Consider the following 26,261-nt stretch of genomic DNA (forward strand, 5'->3'; position numbering starts at 1 on the left):
GCAATAATTATTTTAAAAATTAATTATAGTATAAATTTTTGTTTTGTTAGCCATGTATTCAATGACAGTAACGGAATATAGAAATTAGATTCTATGTTCAAATGTTAGTTCTATCATTGTCTTGATGATTTAATGGTGAGGTTCGAGAATAAAGAAGTGGAACAACACAACGGTAAATAAAGAACCATTAAAGAATAGGAGTTTAACTTCTGTGCAAGTGACTTACTAGTGTTTGAATGAGTGGTGTAATTTATTTTAATACACAATTTTAAAAGTTTTATGAGAAACATACACTAAATAGATATTTTAATACATCCGTGCCTGTTGGGTGTATTTGGTGCATTTATTATTAAAAATAAAAATGGAACATTTCGTTAAATTAGGAGCACTTTTTTTTTTTTTAAAATTATTTTATTATATGTACTTAATAATAAATCATGGTAATTATTATAACATTTTATAGATGGCGAGTTTTACCAAATCATTTTAAGTCGGTGGAACTTAAAAGGCTTACCTGAAAGTGGTCTGATTGGGCCTCAATGACGGGTCCAAAAAGCTAACCTTTTCTCGAACATTCTGGGCCGACACCCAAAACGGGCCCATGCAAGTAAACATGACGCACGCCCATACGCACACGATCACAAACCGCGTGCACCTCCGAAGGGTATAAAAGGACCACCATCTTCTCCCCCTCTTTCTTAAACTCTTGGACTGTTTCATCAACGCAACTCAAACATAATGGGAAGAAGTAAGCCACAACAATCTCTCTTTTTTTTTTCTTTCGGTTCCTTCTGAATGTTAAATCTGCTTCTTCAATGTATTACGCCAAATATATTATCATTGAATAATGTAGAAATCTAGTAAAGTAGTTAGTTAGGTCATATTTAGATAATTTTTTTGATGATTTAATTCCTTTATCTGGTAGCATAGAATATTCATCTTTTATGTTTTGATTCAGTAAACTTTCTTACATTTCGTCTTTAGATATAACCCTATTCTGTGACATTTATATAATTAGAAACTAATAACAGGCCTAGAACTTTTTGAAGTATAACATGAAGCAATTAGTTAAACTAGTTTTCCATCAACTTTAGTTAACAGTAGGGTTTATGTATGAATTGATTTTAAATTTAAATGTTAAATGTAGAATTTAATAATTTTACGCTGGCTATTAAAACTTGTAACCAGTTGGTTAATGGAAATGATTGTCCTAAAGAACGATATGATATGATATGATCGAATAGTTGATGATTGAAAGAGGATGAGGAGTTGTGTTACCAATTTCTGTAACGGTGAGCGTGTGATGTGGTTCAGGACCGGCGCGTTGTTACCGTCAGATAAAGAACAAGCCGTATCCGAAGTCGCGGTTCTGCCGCGGCGTTCCGGATCCAAAGATCCGAATATACGACGTGGGGATGAAGAAGAAAGGCGTGGACGAGTTTCCCTTCTGCGTCCACCTCGTCTCCTGGGAGAAGGAGAACGTGTCCAGCGAGGCCTTGGAGGCGGCGCGCATAGCCTGCAACAAGTACATGGCGAAGTTCGCGGGAAAGGACGCGTTCCACCTGCGCGTTAGGGTGCACCCCTTCCATGTGCTCCGTATCAACAAGATGCTATCGTGCGCCGGGGCGGACAGGCTCCAGACCGGGATGAGGGGGGCTTTCGGGAAGCCGCAGGGGACGTGCGCGAGAGTGAGTATTGGACAGGTGCTGCTCTCCGTTCGATGTAAGGATGGGAATGGTCAGCACGCTCAGGAGGCTCTTCGCCGCGCCAAGTTCAAGTTCCCTGGCCGTCAGAAGATTATTGTCAGCAGAAAGTGGTTAGTTATTTTGGTTTCATATGACATATCAGTTTTTGGATTGATTGAAATCGATAAACACCCCTTCTAAATCGTTGGGAAAATTGAAATATTAAGAATATAGAGTGGAGGTTATAATAATTTGGAAGTTTTTAACAGTTGCGCGAAAAACTTGGTTGCAGATTAGTTCTTAAAACTGGTATTTGCAAAAATCGAGTAATAGTGCTTCTACATTGTATTAAAACTAAAAAGGCATACATGATTAGTTCTTTTATGTGGATGCTTCTACATTGTATTAAAAATAATTTCTGTTATTGTTTATTAATGACATGATGTATATATGCTATATTAGAATGATAATTAAGATTATATGTCTAAATATATTCGACATTATTTAATGACGATTAGAATTATTTTTGAGAAAAAAAACTAATAATTTCTTTAAAAATATTAAAATCAAATTTCATATATTTTGAAAGATTAAAAACATCAAGAATTGTTAACCAGCTTGAATTTAACCTCTTTTTTTTTTGCTTAAATAAGGTTAATTTGGTGGTAATGGCCGTTTATTTAGTAGTTTTCTTTAAATTTTCAGGGGATTTACAAAGCTAAGTCGAAGTGAGTATTTGAAGTTGAAGTCTGAAAACAGAATTGTGCCGGATGGGGTCAATGCCAAGGTTTGTCCTTCTTAGATCATAAAATGTGATTTTGAAAAGTATTTCTGCAATGTGATTCACTATATCCCTTACTTAGAAGGGAACTTGGAAATTTTGATTTGACTTTCTTTAGGATTAGTAGATTGACTATTTGATTTTGTCCTTCTCAGGTTCTTGGGTGTCACGGACCTTTGGCAAATCGTGCGCCCGGAAGAGCTTTCTTACCAGCTACTGCTTAGGTCATTTACCAGTAGGAAATTAATTGAATGTATGGCTTTTCGTTTCACCTGGTGAATTCATTTGTTACCTGTTGATTATGGTCTGAACTGTAACTATAAATTATGTATCAATCTGTCTTCCAAATGCCCTGGGAGCTTGAAAGACGCACATTTGTTGTATTGAAATCTCATTATTCTATCACACTTTAAACGGAATAGAAATAAATAAATATGGTTTCTGTTGTGTATATTGTTTCTGAACTGTGGTAAAGATGTCGAGGTCTACAAGGACCCCTTCTCTGTTTTTTTAGCGTATTTCGTCTTTTCCAGACAACAATTCTTCTGAACTAAATAACGATTTAATTAAAAGGAAAATTTTTGCAAACATAATGGTTGCCGTTTCACACAACAAACAGCTGGATCCTTCTCTACTGCTTAAAGTTTCGTTCTTCGTGAAGAAGTTATTTGCCATAGACTCTACAACAGAGGTTGGGCAGTTTTATACATATACCTGATAAATGTGCTCAAGACTGATTGTTGGGCAGTTTGACGAGAACTGAGTGCTCTGGTTTATGATCACATTCGAAGTCTAAATGAACAAACGCCCGCTCAACTTCTGGGAGTTTCTCGAGCTTTATCTGTAGGCTCTCCCCAATGGCGTGTGCTTCTTTTAAGGGTAAATCTTCTGGCAGTTCAATGTCAACCTGTTACAAACCGAATCCAAATGAAGAGACAAAATCTAATCGTACTGAAATATGACTTCTTAATTTTTATTAATGATTTAAAAAAATCATGCAATCAGCATAATCCAGATAGAAGAAATATATTTTATTTGTACTACCAGAGAATTGCATCCAATTTCATACATGCACATAGTTTATCTCTCAATAATTCGAGCATGGATTAATGCGAACCATTACGAAAAAATAGTTATATAGTCTAAACCATGTGCAAGTATCGATATGCCCAAGCCTTCAGTCGTCACAAATATGTTAGTGTTAAGTACATAGAAGAAAAATACTACTATAAAACTAAGGGAAAGCCCGAAAGGAAAGCATATTTCTGTACAACAACAATAATGACCAGGTTTTATCTAAATATGATCAACTACAAAGTTTAAAATGAGACTGTTGGTCTATCAAAAACTTATAAAGTGGTTCACTCCTCTTTTATGAATTTCTATATTAAATTTAGATGCCATGTGACACTTGTATGATTTTCTGGGGCAAAATTGGATGCAAAATCGCTTCTGATAGTCTGTGCTCCATAAATTCAAGCGGACCTGGATTTAGTTTCAAGTTGTAATTTATAAGATTTAACAAATTGAACCCAATTGGAGACATCGCATCTGATTGTCATAAATTGCTCAGCGTGAATGTTATTGTGAAAATGAGTTGGACCTAGACAATCACTTTTCTAACATTCTATATTAAAAACGAATAGAACAGGGCTATTTGTTCGTTGCTTTTTTCTCTTGTGATAATGAGTTAGACCTAGACAATAACTTCCCTAACATTATTTGTTCGTTGCTAATATAGAATGATAAAATCAGCAAATAGGTAGTCATTTATAGTTTAATTTTTGGCAAATCGATTTTGTATGAATAGAGCATACCTCCACAAAATACAGAACCCCAAATGTATATGCGCGAACAGTATCAATGCGCTTGACTCTAGGGTGCCTTATAACGAGATATGTGAGCTTCTGCAAAACTTCAGGAGGTGCAGATTGTCCCACCAGTGAAACTACATAGAAAGTTATACAGAATCAGAATTAGTAGAGTTTTGATAGACACCAGGACTTGAGAAAAGTGGTGGTTGAAGCAGTAAGAGCTAGATGTAAAAGAATCTACTTTCTAGAGTTAACGACATTTGTGCTTAGTGGAGAACCCTGATTTAATATCCGTCTCCCAACATGGGACACGAGTGTCGTAAACTTAGCTAATAAGTTATCGATGTTCGTTTATAGCTTTCTCTCATGGGCACATACACTCGCTAAAATCTGTCTGTTTCAGAACGCTGATAAGGATATACCTGCATTTTCCATGACAGTGCGTGACCAATTTGTAATAGTGTAAATTGCAAGCATAATAGCTCCAATCGGGTCGATCCACCAGTAATATTTATCACCAAGCACAGCTGCAACTAATCCAACCACGTTTGTTACAACATCAAATTGATGATCCTGCAAGTTGGCATTTCTGAGATAGTTCAGTTGTATTTTAACTTCATTCATAAAGAAACATCAGAAGAGAACCACCATACATCTGCATAGGCACGGACAATCTTGTTTGCCGAGTTTCTACAGTAAAGCCAGAGCACAAGCTTCACTGCTGTTGCAAATAGCATAATAGAGTACAACCATATTATCTGTTCCGGGGACATAATTTCACTAGGACTGTTTTCTATTAGTTTTTGTACAGCTGTGATTAATACCTGAAAGCCTATAGTGAATTGAATTAGTTGTTAATATACGAATGCATTTCAGTACTTTTAATAACACAAATATGTGAAAACTATAGAGTACTAAATATGTAAATTTAAAAAGCAGTAGGATTACAACCATTAACATTTGAACGTATACTTCAACATATTGAAGTTCACCTTTTATCTATCACTTCATTAAGAAAAACTAATTTAAAGACTTTGATTCTGGTAGAAGCTGTATGTTGTCAATTGTGGGGTTTAAAAGCTTGGGGAAGACGGTATACCGCCTGCAGCATTCTTTCTCATACTAGGACCTTTTTGATTTATGGTCGAATGAAAAAATAATAATTCTAAACATATCTCCCATCATATTGGACATTCTGTAAGCAACCTGTTATCAGCTATAACCTAAGCTGAATCCTTTTCCTTAATTAGGTAAATAAGAAAGCCTTTAAGAATTTTGTTCTATTGTTTGGGAAACAATATTGTCTCTTTAAGTTCACCATAGACATTAGAACTTCGAGCAGTTAGATTCTACTGAAAAGAGCAAAAGTAAAGAAATTTGATTCCTTCGTATTGGTTTGCATTAAGCATGAGCTGATGCACATCCAGATTGAAATCTGAATCAGAAATCTTTAACTTTTAACTGAATTTTTTTAATTTAAATAAAAGGGATATTGCGGCATGCAACTCCCAGGAGAAGGAAACACTTTTGAATAAAAATATAAGAGCATAATGGACAGTGAGAAAACAGGAATAGCTCAATTCAGTTTGACCCACCAAGTGTAGCCATGATTGCTGCAAAGATAATAATGCCAACTGGCTGAACTCTTAACTTTCCTATTGGGTATTTATAGATATTTATGTTCTTCATTGCGAGGTGAGTGAACCAAAGTATGCCACCAGCCATGAGATCAAGCAGCGAATCCAAAGTTGATGCCGCAATAGCTATTGACCCACTCCTTATGGTCGCATAACTCTAGACAAAGATATGTATATATTGTTATTTTTCAGAAAAATTATCAATAATGGCAGTAGAAAAACAATCACTTAAGGAGTTAATTATGATTAAACAAGTTTAAACAATCAACTAAGCTTCATCCACAAGTCCAAATAAGCTTACGTGATTGTTAATACGTAAAAGTTTTTTCATTTAGTTTCTTCTAAAACTGCTTTTAACTTATATATAATATAATTTTAAGCTTACTTATTTTTCTTTCTTACTTTTTTTACACTGTGAAGACATTTATCCAACAGGATCTAAGCTAGTTCAAAAAATCAATTCTCTTCTAAACACTGGAGAGAATCCTTTCATGACTTGGTCGCTACTTCAGATATAACACATGCATTCTAGACAGACACACAAAATGACATATCTATCACCTTTAATATCAACAATGCTACATTTGCATAATTAGAAATCCTCATCGCTCTTTCTTGTTGAGCTAGTCCAGCACTGTCTTCCTCATCAATGCAATCAGATGACACCACAGAGTCCACTTCCTCAAACGATTTCAGAGTAGCTAATTGTCTTTCATAGTATTCTATTTCCCCTGTAGCTCAACCAAATTCAAAGTTAAAAAGAACCTCAAACGATTTATTTCATCTTATAGTCATCTCGTTCTAAGTCTAAACCAAAACACAGGATTTATTTCATCCTACAGTCATTTCGATCTAAGTTCTAAACCAAAACACAGCATATTCCGCGACGTTTACAAGATAACCGAAACTTTAACAGTTTAAAATCACCACAGAACATCCCGACAGTGATAAATTGTTATATAGAAGTATGTAGAGGCTATACATTATAAAATGAGAAACTAGGTGACTAGTTTAGCAAAAAAATAAAAAAAATAAAAAAAAAAGAAAAAGAAAAAGAAAAGAAAAAACATTATTCAAGAACTTCACAGAAAAAAGCAAGATTCATCAAGAACACGCATCACAGCCTTCAATAATTTCTCTGTTGACATTTGACTTTACACATAACACAAAATTCACCAGTGTGATATGTGCATAACACAAATATAAACTTAATCATACATTCTGTGAACAGTTATTCAATACAAAATTAAAGACCAAACATATTTATACACAAATATTCATTAAACTTATATTCATATATATAGACATAGACCTTTGCTTAAGGCGGTGGTGGAGGAGAGGTTAATGCCGTCGTAGGGAGACTCGGAGTCGAGGCCAGAACGGACTTTATCGGGAAGCTTGGAGAAGAAGAAGGTTCTGATAGAGTTGACCGAGTTCCGACGAGTGAGTCGGTCAGTCCGGCCACCGTTTTTGGCGGAGTTGTTCTCATAATTGTCCTTTTGGAGAAGCGGAAGCGTCGGATCCAAACCCGTACTTGTTTCCATGACGATTGATGAACCTACTAGGACAAAGGTCGTGACACATGCAAGGCTCACAGAGATTCTGAAAATGAACCGCAACTAACAAAAATATAATATCCATAGCCTTAGACACAGATCATATATAGCCGGCTATAATTAAAACTATGGGTTAACATAAAAATAAACTCGATTTGAATCTATTGTGCAATAGTTTAATGGTGTCTCACGTCAGTGTATTATTCTCTTTTATTGCGAGCTAGACCTCTAACAAAAAAATATCTATGTACTATACCCTAGAAAGTGATAATAATGCTTCTCTTTCTTTCTAAATTTAAAATTTTGAGAAATATCAAGAAATTCGAAATTAGTAAAATATGACACAACTGCTAGTAAAAGTTTAACTACCAAAAGTGTATCATGTGTTCTTAACTTTTTTTTATAGGTTGATTAATTTTTGTGTGAGAAAATCTTTATTGAATTTATTAAGATGACAATTAACTAGTTAATATGATTAGAAATTAAATTTGAGATTATTATTATTATTGAAATAATTTTGGTGTTAGTTAATCTTTGTACGTTATAGTAAAAGTACTTTATTTTCTTAATTCTAGATTTGTATCGTATTTAAAACTAAAAGGTCGAGTGTAAATGTGAAGGAAGAAAAGTTGGATCAATAATAAGGGTAAAGAAGGAATGAGCTATATGGTTTCGAAGAAGCTTATTTAATATGAAAAACGTGTATTCTTTAATATAGAATTTTCATAAATTAAAATTAATAAAAATAATTTCTATAATAAATAGGTTAATTTTAATTTATAAAAAAATTGTTTAGTTTATTATTATTATTATTATTGGAGTGGGTCTATGTACAATAAAAAAGGACCACGTTGTTACCGACATATCTTACAAGAATACCCTACTTAGTAAATTGGGTGTGTATGGTGTTTTCTGGAAAAAAAAAATTATAATAATAACAAAAATACATGGAAAGGAAGGTGTTATACATTATTAGATATTAATTAAATTTACTTGATGTCATAAATTATTAAATATCAATTAAATTTACTTGACGTCATAAATTATTAAATAGTAATTAACTTTACTTAATGTCGTAAATTATTAAATATTAATTAAATTTACTTGATGTCGTAATTATTAAATATTAATTAATTTTGAATGACACAGGGAGATTTTGAATTTATATCCAAAAACTAATTAGTTTTGTTTAGTAACATGATAAATTTAAAATTTATTTCATTGTAGCACTAGATTATTTTAGTGATAATTATATTTTCACCGAGGTTCGTAATTTATAATGTATCAACATTTCATAAAAAAGAAAAAGAAGAAAAAGGAGTAAATAACTTGTTAATAGACTTTATATGGTAGGTTAAAAGTAAAAGGAACATTTAAGGAAGGGTTATCATTTTTTTTAAAAGAGGCCGGATAATTCAGATAAATAACAAAAAAAAAAGGAGTGGATGTTCCCTTTAAGGTTCTTGTGAAGAAAGTAAGAAATATAATTATTTTATTTTATTTTAAGAAAATATTTATAATATATATATAATAATAATAATAAACAAAATTATAAACAAGAAAAGTGTAATTACTATTATTTTAAACTTTGAAATTACATTTAAATAAAAGAAAGTTTCCAGAAATACGAAATTTTAAAAGGAAGTTTGAAGAAGCAGTTTGATGCATCAGTTTCCTTTGATGACATGTGTGGCATGCGTATCTAACTTTGGACCAATTCAGCAAACTATATGCTTATAAAAGACAAAATTAAAATTTCTTAATACATGTTGTTATCAGAATATATATTCAACCACGCTGTCAATTATATTTAATTAGTACTCACATTACTTCTATCTTATTATACTAATATAAAAAGAAAAGTGTAATTTATGAAAACCTCAAGAAATATCACTGTGATTTACTCTATTATGAAGTATTTAATAAATTACTTTCAGGACTTACAATATTTGATTTAGTTTACTTTAGAAATAATTATATCAGTAAAAATGTTGACGATTAAATATTGTTTATCTTGACAAGAAAAATACATCTGTCTTGCGAAATTATTTACCAAGAAATATTTACAGTAAACTATAAACTGATAAAACAATATTTTAAAAAATTACAATATATTATATTATGCATTTTTATTCAAATATAATCTTGCAACGTATGGTATTTCTTTAATTAAAGCTGATAAAAAATTATTTAGCATAATCTTACTAAATTCTTTAAATTTTATTTTTATTTTGAAAAATTCACATTAAATATGTAACATTCTATTTTAATAATATAAAACTACTAAAAGAAATTGTATATACATAACTGACAAGGAACCTGATACTACTAAATCATAATATTTCACCCTTGAAGAGCCAAAACTATTTATTTTTATGTTTCTTTCTCAACCAATCACTGAATCAATTAAAAAGATGTTCTCTTCCAAAGCTTACATTAGTTAAAGTGATCATTATAAAAGAAAAAACAACACACAAATAGACAAAACACAAAAAGTAAGGGTAAGTTAGTGATACAAAACATTTCATAATATACTTAAATATTTTAAAAATTCCACACATTATACATATAACACAATTTAACCAACCAAACACTTTATACATAACCATATTTTAACTGGACTGTCTGGACTTAGAATGAACGTCGAACTATGGCGGGTTATGCACTTGTGGTGGTTTCTACTGCTTTGCAAAGTCATTGCTAATGAGTTTCACCATACCATACTCACAATGTTAGTCTCTTTCACGCCTTAGATCATACTGGAAGCACCAAAGACTAAAAAGACCTCTTGTTACTCTCACCAAATGTGTCAAACCTCTCTGTTTGAGAAAGTAAGACCATTAGAGTGTCAGAAAAACTTCCAAGACTAAGTTACATGCATTCATCCTAACCACACTAGAAACCACAACCGGGAATTCCACCTTGGAACTCACTTTCACAACTTTGAAATCATTTGAAACCATTGAGATCACTTCACATTCACTTAGTATATCAATACATCAGACTCCTAATCGTACATTAAAGAATTAGAAACACACTTACAAGTTATCAGAAGTCACAAAATAACATAATTTTCTTCATAGCATCTTGATACCCACATTAGGCAAGGAAAATGGCTTGGAAACCCTCACCAACAGCTCCAGAAAGGTCCAAAATCCCCAAAACGACCTAAAGAATGTCCAAAACTGATATCTAGAACTCCAAATTTGAGATCCAAAAACTAAAACCCAAAAAAGGGTGCAATAGCGCTTAAGGGGCGCTCGGGCGCTGCATAAGCTTCTAAAATTCACCTATTTTGACTTTGGTAACCCTCTACACAAGTTTGAATTGTTCCTGCAATCCCGTAGGCATTAAGACACCTCAGAAAACACACCTCTAACTCAAATTGACCACTCCAAAATCAAACTAGCCATTATAGGCTACCTAAACTCACTTTTACCACTTCCTACACCAATTATAGCAAACTAAAGGACTAGACAAGTCCTAATTGGCTCCAACATAGACCTTAAACTCTTCAATTCAGTCTCAACTCCTTACATCAAAATTTCACTACCCAAACCTCTCATTTTGTACTTAAAACCACTCAAACATTAACCATTGACCACCCTTTTTAATCTTAGATCAGTTTCCACTTAAAACACACTTCTAACAGACTTCAATTTACCCCATAATAGACATGGAAAAACTGCTTTCTCACACCAATTCATATCTCACAGATTTTCCATTGAAACCTCCATTTTCAACTACACACTTATGTTTTTTGGACCACCTATTACTTATTAGAATCACATCCAATTCCAATTATCCAACATCATCAAATTTACAACCATTATAACAATAATCAATTAATCATCACCAAATATTAATCATCCAAGCATCATGCATTCCAAAGTCATCATCTAAACATAATGCATATTAGAACCATTTTTCACAATTTCAGTTTCATCGTAAAATCGAACATAAAAAAATACTAAACATATACAACAAACATAACCTAGAGAAAATACTAGCTTTCCTCACCTCATAATGAACAACCCAACTCTAACTACGTCTCATCGATTGCTTGAAATGCAAGGAATGTCTAGATGAACATACGAAACACCAAATTGGAAGTGGACAGAGTCCATAGGACTTTAGATTACTCAAGAATGAGTAGATAAAGCAAGATTACACATGCAACTACACTTAATTCTTCTAAAACCATATTAGAAACGAGAAAAGAAAAAATTGTCGAAACTTACTTGCTCTATGACATATATTGATCAGCTAGAAATGTGAACTTTGTCGCCGTATTTGATTAGACACCTTCTGATCATCAAAAAGACGACTAAAAAGTCAAAACTCTTAAATAGATGATATAAAACTCAAGAAGAGTGTTTAATAGAGAAATAATATGTTTTAAAATAATAAAATTTGTTTATAACAAAACTATTTATAAAAAATCATTTAATATTAAAATAACAAGTCTCACTATTTTTAAATTAAGACCATTACTAAAATACTATTTTGTTGGGTTTTACAAAATAAGTATATGGTAATAGATAGACTTAATTGGAACTTTAGTTCTTCAAACTTTTAGAAAAAAAATATATTATCTTGATTAAATAAAAAAAGTTTGTGACTTAATTACAATTCTAGCAATTACAACCAAATATCATTAATACATGTGTCAAATAACATAATAAATAACTGTTATATTATTATTTACTTAAACATTGAAAAAATCAATTAAAAAAATAGTTAAATATATTTTGTCCAGTGTTAATTTTGTGATAATTTGTTTATTGAAGAAGATGACGTAGCCAAGTGGTATTTGACATGTCTGATTAATAATTTAAAATAAGAAATGCCGTGTAATTTAAAAAAAAAATAGTTTTTTTTAATTTTTATTTTCTTTTCCATTTCTTTTTTTTTTTCTTTTTCTCTTTCATCTTCTTCTCATCTCCAGGAATCGCCAGCGTTCACCTCCTCCCTCCATCTTCTCCTTTTTAAGCACGCGCACCAAAGGCAACCAGGCCAAAACCCTTCGCTCTTCCTCTAACGAGCGATGTCTGCACTAGCCGCAGCTTGCCGTTGCGTTCCTCTTGCTAGCCAGGATCGTCGTCGAATACCATTATCACTACAAGTGGCTTTGCTAGCGTCAATGCGAACCTTTCCCTTTACTCCTTCTCTTGCGCGAAACCAGATGGCTTCCACCAATCGATATTGATTTTCCTACACGTTGACCCAACTCGCCGTCGGCTGATCACAAAAGTAACGCCGTCCAAAATGAAGATGAATTTCGCACATTTTAAAAATACATAAATAAATTTTATATGTACGAATTCAAATATGTAAATAAGGAGTCGAAAAATATACTTTAACCTAAAAAATTAATAATAATAAGAATTACACAATTATAATATATAAAATAAATTACATTGAAAGTCCACGAAGTTTTCCTAAATTATAGTTTTGTATATATATATTGTGTTTAAAATTTAAGATATGATGTAATATTATTAAAACTTAAGAAGGATGACATGTGACAAAAGAATGGGACAATGTAATATTTTAAAAATAAAATATTTGTGTATTATTAACAAATGCAGTATCAACGTAATTCTTCAAAACCTAAAGAAACTATTTGTGTAATTTAGTCAATTTACGCAATATAAATCTAAGACCCAAATCACACAAATATAATACAAATACGCGAAATTAATCTTAATAAATAAATATTAAAAAGAATATATTGAGTTATTATTAATGAACTTGTCAGTTTTTTTTTTTGGTATAGAAAATTATTTATGGATTGGACTCCTGAGTCCGATCGCATAAGAACTTAGATAAAACGTTACTGTTACTTTTAGAACGAATGTAGAAATAAATATAATTTAATATTAATTTTAATGATATTTTTTTAATATTTCTTTTTGAATAATATATGCATGGACTAACATAATATATTTTTCATCATCTATATATACTAATTTTTAGATATGTAACTTCATATCCTATATTCTTAAATTTTAAAAAGATTATTATAAGTTAAAGATAAAGTTAACTGATGAAATATCAAATATAAAGTAATCTTTAATTGTAACATCCCAAAATACAGTAATCACTATAATTTAGAATTAATTACAATTAACAGTTAAAACATGTAGTCTTACACTAATAATAAAAATTCCAAAACGAACGCTGCTTAAGTACAAAGAGAAACCACCATACAGCAGTATTTCAAATTTTAAAGACGAACGGTTTTACAAACTTTAACCGAACGTCCAAACATCTAAACACAAACACTAAAGTCTACAACTAAACGAGCGTTCTAGGGCTCGACTTTAACCTCTACTTCGACCAGATTGGCGTCCTCCAAATTTTCTTCTTCCAGAGTTTCTTCAAGCAACATCTCTCCGTCTGCTCACATCCACACGGATGATCATTGCATAGACAAGACGGACGTACACAGACGAACGACAACACAAGGAGATAAACACAGGGTAAGCTTAGGTAATTTAATTCATACAACTCATATAAATTTTTAACATATGAAATCAACATACAAGAAATACACAAATAAATCAACATAGAGTAAATCATCCCACTCTCATAAATAACGACGGTCCGGACTGTATGAATCCATGTAACCGCAGGCGTTCGTGCACCCGGGTGATGTAGTAACTGGAACCATCCATCAGCTGCCAACCGAGGTTAACCCTATCAGTCCAAAGTACTCAATAGGACTAGAGTCTCCTGCCATTCCCACGCATGACCTACTCCCCTCTACATGAGGACGAGCACTCATGGAATATCAGGATGAACAGCCATCAGCGATTTTACCATGGTCATACTATACAACATATCACATTTAGATCATAGAGACGTTCCTCCTTGGAATACTCGTTCGAATTTCACAAACATTTATTCATCTCATATAATGTTCATCATTCCAAAATAAAGTAATACCGACTACCAGATAGATGAACAACCTGTATTAACACGGTACTCGACACTGTCGGTCGACACAGATGAATGGTCTGCATTACAAGGATGCTCGACACTGTCGGTCGACACATATGGATGATCTGTATTACCAAGGGTGCTCGACACTGTTGGTCGACACAAATGAAGGATATGTCTTACAAGGATGCTCGACGCTATTGATCGACACAGATGGATGATCCGTATTACAAGGATGCTCGACACTGTCGGTCGACACAGATGGATGATCTGTATTACAAGGATGTTCGACACTGTCGGTCGACTCAGATGGATGATCTGTTATACAAGGGTGCTCGACACTATTGATCGACACAGATGGATGATCCGTATTACAAGGATGTTCGATACTGTCGGTCGACTCAGATGGATGATCTGTTTTACAAGGATGCTCGACACTGTCGGTCGACTCAGATGGATGATCTGTATTACAAGGATGCTCGACACTGTCGGTCGACACAGATGGATGATCTGTATTACCAAGGGTTTTTTAAGAGAAGAGTAAGAGCGCTTGGTGTAAGACCGAGCTCTACCCAATACAATTACTATGTGTAAGATCGACACTGCTCATTATGAGCTCTAAGTAAAAGACCTACATAGCTCATGCCCAACCAGAATCCTTCCCAAATGAAAGTATTCCAATTCAAAGAAGTTTACTAGAACACCAAACGGTCGAGAACCGTTTAATGTCGGACATACGTTATCATAAGGAAGTTGATATTCAAGTTTCACTTACATTCATTCGCTTCTAAACATGTATATTTCATATTCTCACGTATCACCCATATCATACATTTCAACCAACACATATCATATTCATCCAGTACAGCAACGTTCGATCATGCATACTCAACCAGCATACATCTCATACATTCAGTTCATATCATGTCTACATACAACATACAAGTATAAATTATATTACTAAGCTTCCCTTACCTGGTCCAGTAGTGAACGAACGTCCTAACGTGTAAATTCTGGATTCGCCCAACTACCACTTCTATCCTCAGATCACTCAACTCTTGCGAACTACAACCATTTACAGAACCAAAGTTTGATTCAGACAAGGAGAATGCAAGTAACCCTATTTGGTTTTGCATGAGACCTAATAATGGACAACTAAGGGACGAACTTACCAGATTCAAGACTTGAACTTGTTCGGGTTGATGGAAAGCTTAGGACGTCTGGATCTCTTCTACGGTCTCTGAAATTTGATCGGAGAAGAAGAAAGTGAGTTATGGTAGAGAGAAGATGGAGGTTCTAGAGAGAAGTTAGAGAATTTGGAAATCAAAAGTTTGGGGAAGAAGACGAAGCATGCAGAAGAGTGGGAAGAGTGTTTTTCAGAAAAATTAATTTCTCTCCCCACGTAAGACGGACGTCCATTCACCTACTGCCACTTGGATTCCACTAACGTTTTCGAATGTTCCAAAGTGACACTTGGCAGTTGCATGCAGAGTGAGTGTGAGTGCGTTTTAATGGCACTGCACGTGTGGCGATGGTGCATTAAATGGTGTTCAGAACGAGAGGTTGTGGGTGCGTTTCTTAATAAAATTTCTGGACAGGGTTTAGACCATTAATGGGGTGATTTGACAGGTGGAGGTTTTAAATTTTCGAGACCTTACATTAATTCTTTTTTTAAAGTTTAGCAAGTTTAATTTAATTTAGTCAGTGAGAAGAACTCTCAATCTAATAGTTGAATTAATATATTCAATGTATAAAAAACCATTAAGCAAAATAAGCTATTCAAAACCAACCCTTAGAAATATGAAAAACACTTCCAAGTACAATTGTTTCCCAAATTCAACTTTATTTTGAACCAACATAATAGTCAAACATTCATTTAAACACATTCTTTTGCTCCTTATGATGAAAAATGGACTTCGAAAAGCTCATTTCTGTTCTTCAATCTCAACATCAGTGACAGAAAAACAGGTTGAAATCCATTTAGTAGAAACTGATTTCTGACCTGATTTTATAATGATACAATGACGTCATCTGATAGATCGATTTAGTAGAAAAGCATCTTTGAGTTCATCTTTATTCCCATCCAAGAAAAAGTTTATCTTTATGGGGTGTAAAGGAGGTTCATAAAGGGTTGAAGAAAGCAAGTGATGTCCATAGTGAAATGATTGCTGCATGAATGGTGGAGAAATGCAATCTAGAATATCCCCAACTTTACACAGACAATGATCTATGAGTCAACCTACAAGAAGGTTAGTTTGTCTTTTTAGACTATCACCATAGTCATGGTCAATAACATCAACATCAACAATAAATTCTAAGGCCCCCACCATTGATGTTAACCCCAAGACATGATTTTGTGCTACAAAAGGGGTTTGTTAAAAAGTGCATATAGCACAATTGTTTTTGCTTGGTGCTCATTTGGCCAAACTTTTTATCAAAGAAGTGGCCACACTGAGAACAAGTAGTGAAATACTTTTTATGCTCAGTAACATATGCCAAACTTTGTCACATGATATTGAGAAATTATTGTGCTTTGTAGATAAATAGTACACTGTAGCAAACATGCATAGTTACATATGGTCATGCATGTGATAAGGATTTGAGTGAAGTCAATTTTTTAGATAAATATAAGTGCAACTCAACTAGAAAAATTGCAGATATAAGAAGAAGTTGAAGTACATCTGATATGAAAACATATCTTTCCAATACTGCAAATAGACAGTTTTAAGATAAAAAAAATATCATTATGATAATGGGGCCATAAATAGGTCAAAATGTAGTTGAATAGTTTTTGTTCTTGTCTAGTGACAATGAATACTATGTTGTTTCTCTCCTTTATTTTGTTCTTCAAATCAGCAGCATCAAATCAGCAAGGTCTTTTCATTGCAGCTTTACAAAATTTAGTTACAGGAAGCATTCAGCATTCAAGGAATGCAACAATTCTCAACATATAATCACTATTGATCAGTTTTGACCCGTTTTATTTCATTAGAAGTGAATGGAGAGATGCTACCACTCAGTTGAGGGCTCTCTTCTCTGAAATTGGAATTAAGCATAGCTAGTTCTCTTAGTTGTTGTCTTTTGTAAATGTCCTGTGACTCATCCTGCACATGAAAGGGGAGGAGAATCAGAAAAACTTTCTTAACTACACAAGATATTTCCATCATGTTACTTTGTTCATAGAAAATTTGTTTGAAAAGAAGGCACAATAAAATATTTGTAGCACTTTTCCTGGTATAGGCTTTCCTTTGAAGGAAAAGAAAAACAAATACAATTTTGTGCAGAAAGAAGGGCATGGTTTAATATGCTTACAATATTGCCTTTCATTAGTTAGTCACACTGTTAACCATAAGTGGTAGCCATGATACAGAGGGAAAAAGTTGCAAAAAATCTCTCATCACATTTTCTGGTTTCAGTTTAGTCCTCACTTTAAAACATTTTACTTTTTTCAATTAAAATGTCACTATCAGACTAAGTTGGTTGATAATTTACCACACTATAAAATATCGTATAGATATTTGACATGTCAGTCAAAACAAGAAAAATGACTATTTCCATGTAAAAAGTCACTATAAAGAATCAAAAAGTTGTAAACTCTGTAACGTAGTTGGAAAGGGAGAAAAATACCACTGGTTTAAGTAGTTCTTGTATGATTTCCTGTGCTTGCCTCAACCTTACATCAACAACACTGGCAGGTAGTTCAGCTTCAATTAAAATGTGAAGTGGATCATTCAGGTGCTCATAGCCAGGCCTTCCTCTTAACAACTCTTCCTTTATAGTGAGAAAATTAGAACAAATTTAGAGCTCACAAATAACATTGATGTGGAAACAACAAAAGTACTCAACAAATTTAAAGGAGAAACTATGAAAAATTGATGACAAGAAAATCAGGCTCCATAAAGTTAGTGAACAATGCATAAACCAGAGGATGTTACCTTGTCTAAGTCTTTAATTGAACCTTTCCCTCTGATAAATACACGGCACCCTGTAGTAGCTTCAACTCGCTTCAGTGAATTACCCCTAGGGCCAAGAAGCCGGCCAACAAAATTAAACTGAAAATTAAAATAGCCTTATTAACCCAAAGGTTAAAAGAATACAAAACTAAATAGTTCACGCACCCATTATATTGTCATCATCATCAATCAAAATCTTCATATGTAGCAAGTTTATTGACTTTTACAATAATTACATTGGAAGTCATACTAGTCATAGTCATGATATTTGATTCATTGACAGTGTAAAACTTTTACACTGACAGTGCATAGAAATTGAAGTCCTAAAACTATCAGAATATCATAATAATAAGCTTGATTTATTGTTTATAGTAAAGTGCTGTGAAGCATGTTACAAATCTTACATTTGGATAGCTATCCTTAGGAATATCCAAGCGCAATATTTTCTTCACAATGGGAGAACTTGGAACAACGGATGAAGTTTGCCAATCCATGTTTAGTCCCTGCATACCAGCTAACCTCTGATGTATAACAAGTTTAACAAATCAGTAAAAGAAACTAGAGATTACAATGAAATAATGAAACAGATACATAAGAGGAATGTCGGTACATGATAGAAAGAAATCAAACTGTGTTATACAACAAAGATTAAAGCATATATAAATTTCTGATAGAGGCAATGTTGCCACCTTGGACACAATGGAGAAGAGGGAATCTACACATTTAGTGCTAGAACTATACAGGTTAAGAATCAGATTTTTTACAACAATACATAAATGATATACACTGCATAGAACATAAAACTCAGGTGCTTACTTCATGTGACAGACTGTTCCAGCCAGTAAAGTTTGATGTTGAGTTTGGAGAAGCCATATGATTTGGATTTATGAATCGAATTCTATCAAAGTCACCAAACCCTTGGGTCTGCACCAATTCATTCTTTCCAGTAACCCTTGAAATCTCTGATAATAAAAATGTAATAGTGAATATAAGAACTTGTACAGAGATTAGTGAATCAAGGAACATGAATGGTATTAATGCAACCTTTCTGATAGTAAGGCAACTGTAAATTATGCATAGGAACTAGGAGGTGTAGTGAATGCCATCTATATGAACATCTTGATTATCAAAACTGAATGCCATTAAGAATAAAAGTGATCATTTGAAGGTTTGTTCTACTCATGCAAAAGACAACGCCTATTTTTGTTTTCTTAGACTATATAAAGTCTCAAAGCTAGAAACATTTTTGCATTTCTCTGAAAGGAGGCAATGGCTAAATTGCCACCATCTTTGAGTACCATATATTCTTTTTGTGGGACACCCAAAAAGTATCATTCTAAGATGTTCCCTGTTGTTGATTGATCAAGAGAAACAAATTCTAGATAATCACTGGGAAGATAGCTTTGCAAAAGAAGAGTGTAATTCAGTTGATTGTTTTTCAAAACATACATGTTTAAACTTCTAATTCCTTAGGCATTTAGTAACCAAGATTCATTCTCAAGCATTAACTGGTTCAGGCTGGTGAAGGTCAGAAATTGACAATTCAGTGCATTTTAAAGAACCTTAAATAAAGGTTTCAATAAACAGTCCCTGGCTGCAATTCCACCCGCAATGCAAGGTTGTTGGAATCTCTACAACCACAATTGTGGATGCATCGGTCGCATTTGTCCGCAATTTCTCACAATATTGAGGAATGCAACGAAACTGCGACCACAATTCAAAACCTTTGAAGACAAAGAACAGTGAAAAACTAGTACAAGTAACCAGAAAGGTAATTTTTGCCATGACATGGCCTAATTCAAATGAAACAATAGAGATCAGTCTAAACGAATGGAGAAGAAATAGGAGAAAATTCACAGAAAAATACATGAATACATGGATATGGAACAAACGGACCTTGATTAAGGAGTCTGGTGCATAAGGGTAGAACTTGCATGAAAGGTCCAAGCTTTTGGCGTTCTGCCAGCAGCTCCGCTAAGTACTGACTAGAACAAAGGTAAATAAGAACATATTGAAAGAAATTAATATACAAATGTATGTGCAAAGGAAAAACAAAAGTTCCAAAGTAAACGGCAGAAGAATCACATCATCTACATACCTATCAGCATCAAAAGTGCTTCTCATGTTTATGTTTGGTGAATTGGCCCTTTGGGATGAAGGTAAGGAAATCTGATTGTACATGTTAGAAATGAATTGTACAAGGATGTGGGTTGGTTGGTTGGTTGCAAGGATTAGGCTTTTGAGAAAATTGAAAGGCAACAAGAGGGGAGAAGAAAGAGTTGATCGAGTGAGATTGGATGTGGTTCAAAAATCCCGATATGAACAGAATCACCTAACATATGAGTTAGAAAGACAATAGAGAAAAATGGTCAGGGAAAAAAAAACAATAAAGGAAGGTACAAAGCTACAAATAAAAAGGAGGGCCACTTCTGTAGTAGCTCAGCAGTTAAAGCAAGCCTTAAAGGGTGTCACTCTGTACCTCTCTGGGTGTGTTTTAATTGATGTTTTGTTGGCTTGTGTTGCATATGCAAGAAGACTTTATATCATGTTTGCGTGTTTTCCTAATTCCTTAACAAACACAAACAGGTGGGTTTTTTGGTTTGCTACCAAACAAAACAGAAAACTCTCTAATCAAACATGTATTAGGGGATTCAAGAGATCATGGATGAAAAAACCAAACAGTCAAAACTACAAGAGAAATCTCATCAGATATTCACTTCAATTCATAAGCAGATTGCAGAGGACAAATTAAAAATGCTAAAGCAATCATGCAGCCTCCAAAACATGAATTTTTTCCTATCAATCAGAAAGAAGAATCAAAGAAAGAAGCCACTCCGATGACCAATGAGGATCACTAGTTCTGTGTCACTAGATCATGAGCATGTAGATTGAAACCAATCGCTACCTATTATCATGCTTCACGCATATGAATTATATTTAATATGTTTATGTTTATATATTTATACATAATAGCATATCAGTATCTATATATTGTGAATACTAATAACGAAATAGTATAAAATATTTTTCTTCTTGTGAAGTCTCTGGAAGTTTTACTTAGTCATAAACAGCAACAACAGAAACACAGAAAAATATCTTCTAACTGCCTTCAAATCAATCAAAATTTGTAACTTCGTTTCCCTACTTTGGTGCTTAGCATATCAAATCTCATAAAGTAGGGCAAAATATCAAGCTATTATTTATTATTATTATACTGCTATTAATTTTGACAGCTTAATAGCCGCTATTATTGATTACTATAATCAACTTGCTTACAGTTTGTTTCAAATCTGGTTAGTATTAATGTTATGCTATTTGTTTTTTAAACACCTGTCACCCTATTCTTGTCTTACTCCAACCCACCTACCAAACAAATTCTGCTTTGATTGGAATTTTCATACACCTCATTACTAAGGAATCACCCAAACATCATCATTATTATTATTATAATGATAAAAATCATATTTTTTTTACATTGTTATTATTACTATTACTAAGGAATAAGTCACTTCACACCTTTCTATGTGTGTATTTTAAAAAAAAAGTGACAGGAAAAGAAAGAAAAAAATAATGTTAAATGAAGTCAATTAATTCATGGTGGTTGTTATTTGAAATTAAGAATAAAAATTGTGCATTGAAATAAAATATCCCATTAAAATAGGTATAAAGTATTAAATAGCATCCGAGTAGTATAAAATTGGAATAAAACTTATCACATGCATGAAGTTTGAAACACTATAATACAATACCTTTCCATGTCAAAACATATATTAAATGAGTTCCTAATATTGTTTATTCGGTAATCAATTAGATTGGCATAAAATATAATGTGAAAGTACTCTTACCATTATAAAAAGATATAAACTTTTTGTAACCAAAGATGTAACGTGAGAAATTGAAAATGCCCATTAATTTATTTATGAAAAAAAATCAATCTTTTTGATATTAGAATGAGGCTTGAGACTGAACTCGGATGTAATTGTGTCAGATTCCTTAAGGGTGTTATTCCTCTATTTGTTGGCACCTATGCATGAGTTGCAAAATGACAGAAATAGAAAGAAATGTTGTTTCTTTTTTGAATTTTATTAATGGGGGAGAGAAAGATGAAGAAAATGAAAGCATAGAATGAAAGATTGAAGGGAAGAAGAAGAAGAAGAAAGCTAGGTGGTAGCATAGGATTCCTAGAAGAAGTAGGAGAGATTGGAAGAAATAAAAAAGTAAATAAATAAATGATAATGTGCAATGTTGGGCCAGTGACAAGAACGTGTGGAGCAAATAAGCCACAAGATAGGTGACAATTATGATACTCATGCACACCCTACAATGCTATTTTGTATTTATTTTTTGGCAAGTTAGTAATCTTCAAAAATCTCATGCAATGTTGTCGATGATGCATCACATCTCACTGCAATAAATTTTCAAAACAAATAAACATGCATTGGTTCATTTTTAATGCCACTTGGATCTTACTTTCTTCATCCTAGATGACCACAATGTATTTCTCTTCAAATGAAATTGGCTAAAGTTTTCATTTTTATTATTGAGGAGGTTATTTTAGTGAATTCATTTTAAAATAATGTATTATGGAAAATCTAAAATTACTGTTTATATAGATTATGAAGGTTTGAAAGTGGTAACTCATACTGATGCATCTACCTGCTATAGCCCGTGTGTTGGAATGAGGCCTTTAAAATAAAAGTGACAAAAACTATTTTCATTTTAAGAAAATAAGTTTTTCAGGGAAATAATAGGTAAACTCTAAAAGGAATTTGAATAGTTTAAAAAACTTTTCGTAATTTAGTGTTAGACTCTTTTTATAAGGATCGGTTGGTCTATAGACAGTTTTGAACACTTAAGAATTTTTTAAAAAATGTTTAGAAAACTAGTAAACAAATAATATAGAGATTTATTTTTATACTGATTCATTCCAATAGCTACATCTAGTTCTCTTTTAAAAATTAAAGAATTCCATTATCTTTGAAAAAATATAACGAGTTTTACCATTCCTACTTAGTATAACCACTTCTACATAAGATAATCCAACTGAATATAAAAGTTTAACTCTCTGGAGTTAAACAACTAAGTGTTTTAAATTACTTTTGATTATTAAAAAACAACAAAGTGCTTTTAAAATAAATACATATATAAAAACTCTCAGAAATGATATTTGTCGATACAAAGTTTATTTGAAAAACTTGTTACAAGAAGTTTTCTTTTTCAAAGAGTTAGACGGCTAAAGAGAATAATAATGTAAAAGTATATGCAATTAGTTATTTTATTGTCTTCGTGTAGTCTTTTTTATATATGCAACTTCGAAAAAGATCGGTTATTCAGTTTGATGTAGGTGTATAGCCTTTTATATTAGGTCAAATACTACTTTGCTTTTACAGAAACAATTGTACTCTTTATACAAATTGGACATATAAAAAACATTTAAAAAATCTTTCTGGAATGGCTTCACATCTCTTAATGTTTTTTTAAATCAATAAAGAATTTTTGAATAAAGTATTTGTTTTTTTATAGATTTGTACAAATAAAGATAAACAACACAACATAAAAAGGATATTATTCATATATTTGGATTCAAAATGTTAGATGTTCATCATAACATTTAGCTTAATCATTATATTATAACATTTAGTGCAGTCATTTTTATAGATACTATTTATTTTTACTAAACTTCAAAATAAAATATTCCTAGATAATCTTCTCTTATCATTTATCAGTATATAAATATTTTTTCAAAACTTTTTTTTACATAAAATATCATTTTCTGTTTTTTCTTTTAGTTAAACATTTTTTTTAATTTTGAATCCTTTTTCAAGATAAGTATAACATATAACTAAACATTGAGCTTCCATAATATTTAAAAAATAAAGTAAATAAAACATAAAATTTCCATGTTATTTTGAATCATTATCTGCATACTATATGTTTTCGTACCAATTTCCACTATATCTGTTAATAAATAAAATAAGAATAAGGATAAACTAATTTTAAATAAATTTTTGAATATATATATATATACGAATACATTTACAAATTTATAATATTATTATCTATTATTATAACATCACATATATTTATTAATTATATTATCATTCACATCATAACTTATAAAATTCAAGGAATCAGTAATTACCCAAGACTCATGAATAACTCTTTCATATAACAACATTATCTAAATGAAATAGGAGTAAATTCATCACAACTCAAAACCTTTTCAAAGATGCATCATAATAATAATAAAATAAAAAGTATACTGATCGGAATTGATTGTCATTTATAGATAATTAAACATGTATTAATAGGTCATATTCTCTTACGCTCTAGAAATGTACGACATTAATGATTAATTATTGGGTTTGATTACCTAAAATATATTGCACTAATGGTTAATCAATGGACGTGGTACAATCATCTTCTTCTATCCTACTAAAATATAAACCTCTCTATAAAACATATATGAGCGTCGAAGTGTCTTCTGCAGGTCAATCAACCGTCGAAAAAGATTACTTGAAGAGTTGGTCGATCGAAGCATACCAACGAAGGACGACCGACCTCAGACAAATGTAATCGAAACAAAAACTAAGACTCAAAACATACCAAGTTTTTTAGTATAAGAACATGATTTAGCTTTTCACCACCCAAACTTATATGGTTTACACCATCGATAAAACTATAATACATTTTTTATTTAATGTGTTTTTTTTTTTACTTATAAATACCATAAACCTCAACTCAATGATATTGTCATCCTAGATATCCACCTTTTCATAATTCCATCAATTATTGTGTAAGATACAACTCAATTATATATTTCCAACCAAACATTTAATGATTACATGATTCAACCATATACATAATATAATTATAGCATTTAAATTCCACAAATGAAACAAGCATTTGGAAAGAAAGGCATGTCAACTTAATTAAGTCACCATTTTTTAAACAATATTCTTTTTCAAGACAAAGAATCAACATTGATCCTCGTTGCTTAAATTATGAAAGATAATTGTGTTTGCTTCTCTCACAAAAAGTTCAAATTATTACTTGAAAATTAAGTTATATTTCTTAAGTGACCAACAATACTTTATACATACATTTAATGTCATTTCTTGAGCACAACTCGATTTCAAGGAGTATAGATGACAACAAAAGATACAAAATAATTAAAACATATTTTGAACAATTTTAAAAACTATTTTCCTCCACTTAAACCTATTAGCTTAGTTTTAAATACCAAAATGCACCGTCTAAATAAACATATCAAGGTTTTCGTATATAAACCTTTTGTTTTTTTATTCACAGTACCAATAAGAGATTCAATTCATCTAAATGCAACTCAAGCAATTCCATTTTTTGTAAATTTTTTATCATAATCATTTTAAACTAAGGTTGTCAATATCAATCCAAAAGTTCAGGATAGTTCCCTTATTTAGAGGTAGTTTTGTTATGGAAGAAAACTAACTTCCAAAATCATAAAACTTCTACAATGCTGAAACTTTCAAATAACTTTGAGAGTACACATTACAAAACCAAAATAACACCACTAGTTCAATCTAAAAGAAAGTTTATATTTCTCAGTTGATTAAACATGTGGATTACACACAACCCCACATGTGCTAGGAAAATAGAAAAAGAAGGATTAAAAAAACTTACCCAAATCAAAATTCTGATAAAATACTTAATCAAATCTTTTTCAACCTTTAAATATTGCGATGTGATCGTGAAAATGATAGAATATTAATCTAAAAACTTATAGAGAATATATAATATTTATACTTTTAAGGAGATGAAGGTTTATAATAAATGCAAAATGAACTCAAATCAATTGAAGCTTACATAATCAAACATAATTTCAAATTAAAAGAAATATTTTTCATAATT

The 26,261-nt window shown here is 32.0% G+C and overlaps 3 protein-coding genes across 5 annotated transcripts; 1 reads left to right on the plus strand and 2 right to left on the minus strand.

Moving 5' to 3' along the window:
- The first annotated feature begins 419 nt into the window (after positions 1-419).
- Positions 420-2,917, plus strand: LOC148198726 (large ribosomal subunit protein uL16-like). Its single transcript, XM_088115492.1, has 4 exons — positions 420-748; positions 1,315-1,816; positions 2,391-2,472; positions 2,622-2,917. Exons 1-4 carry the CDS (start codon positions 739-741, stop codon positions 2,688-2,690), a joined length of 663 nt encoding a protein of 220 aa, XP_087971618.1. The 5' UTR covers positions 420-738; the 3' UTR covers positions 2,691-2,917.
- On the minus strand, positions 2,886-7,634 carry LOC148198727 (metal tolerance protein 4-like). Its single transcript, XM_088115491.1, has 7 exons — positions 7,230-7,634; positions 6,479-6,648; positions 5,876-6,074; positions 4,934-5,112; positions 4,703-4,853; positions 4,284-4,414; positions 2,886-3,373 (listed from the first exon to the last, which is right to left on the minus strand). Exons 1-7 carry the CDS (start codon positions 7,459-7,461, stop codon positions 3,194-3,196), a joined length of 1,242 nt encoding a protein of 413 aa, XP_087971617.1. The 5' UTR covers positions 7,462-7,634; the 3' UTR covers positions 2,886-3,193.
- Positions 7,635-17,048: 9,414 nt separating this feature from the next.
- Positions 17,049-21,402, minus strand: LOC124828708 (KH domain-containing protein SPIN1-like). 3 transcript variants are annotated; one of them, XM_047302073.2, is made up of 8 exons: positions 20,851-21,402; positions 20,470-20,703; positions 20,268-20,356; positions 19,188-19,333; positions 18,776-18,892; positions 18,354-18,470; positions 18,046-18,189; positions 17,049-17,522 (listed from the first exon to the last, which is right to left on the minus strand). In XM_047302073.2, the coding sequence occupies exons 2-8, from the start codon at positions 20,550-20,552 to the stop codon at positions 17,376-17,378; spliced, it is 843 nt and encodes a 280-aa protein (XP_047158029.1). In that variant the 5' UTR covers positions 20,553-20,703; positions 20,851-21,402; the 3' UTR covers positions 17,049-17,375. The 3 variants fall into 3 exon arrangements, with proteins under 3 accessions (XP_047158029.1, XP_047158028.1, XP_047158030.1); XM_047302072.2 differs by having other exon boundaries at positions 20,470-21,402; XM_047302074.2 differs by having other exon boundaries at positions 20,268-20,352; positions 20,470-21,399.
- Between the last annotated feature and the right edge of the window lie 4,859 nt (positions 21,403-26,261).

The sequence above is a fragment of the Vigna umbellata genome, chromosome 5, assembly GCF_029865625.1.
Source record: "Vigna umbellata cultivar VRB3 chromosome 5, Vumbellata_1.0, whole genome shotgun sequence".
Classification (NCBI taxonomy): Eukaryota; Viridiplantae; Streptophyta; class Magnoliopsida; order Fabales; family Fabaceae; genus Vigna; species Vigna umbellata.

Bases quoted from the DNA above. Each gene is read 5' to 3' on its own strand.
- LOC148198726 (XM_088115492.1), top strand. The intron at 1,817-2,390 runs GTTAGTTATTTT...TTAAATTTTCAG, and splicing joins ATTATTGTCAGCAGAAAGTG to GGGATTTACAAAGCTAAGTC. The intron at 2,473-2,621 runs GTTTGTCCTTCT...TGTCCTTCTCAG, and splicing joins CGGATGGGGTCAATGCCAAG to GTTCTTGGGTGTCACGGACC.
- LOC124828708 (XM_047302073.2), bottom strand. From the start codon at position 20,552: ATGTACAATCAGATTTCCTTACCTTCATCCCAAAGGGCCAATTCACCA. The intron at 20,357-20,469 runs GTATGTAGATGA...CCTTTGTTCTAG, and splicing joins AGCACTTTTGATGCTGATAG to TCAGTACTTAGCGGAGCTGC. The intron at 19,334-20,267 runs GTCCGTTTGTTC...TTTTATTATCAG, and splicing joins CACCAGACTCCTTAATCAAG to AGATTTCAAGGGTTACTGGA.
- LOC148198727 (XM_088115491.1), bottom strand. From the start codon at position 7,461: ATGGAAACAAGTACGGGTTTGGATCCGACGCTTCCGCTTCTCCAAAAG. The intron at 6,075-6,478 runs GTGATAGATATG...ATCTTTGTCTAG, and splicing joins TAGCATTGTTGATATTAAAG to AGTTATGCGACCATAAGGAG. The intron at 4,854-4,933 runs GTATGGTGGTTC...GCCAACTTGCAG, and splicing joins TTGTCCGTGCCTATGCAGAT to GATCATCAATTTGATGTTGT.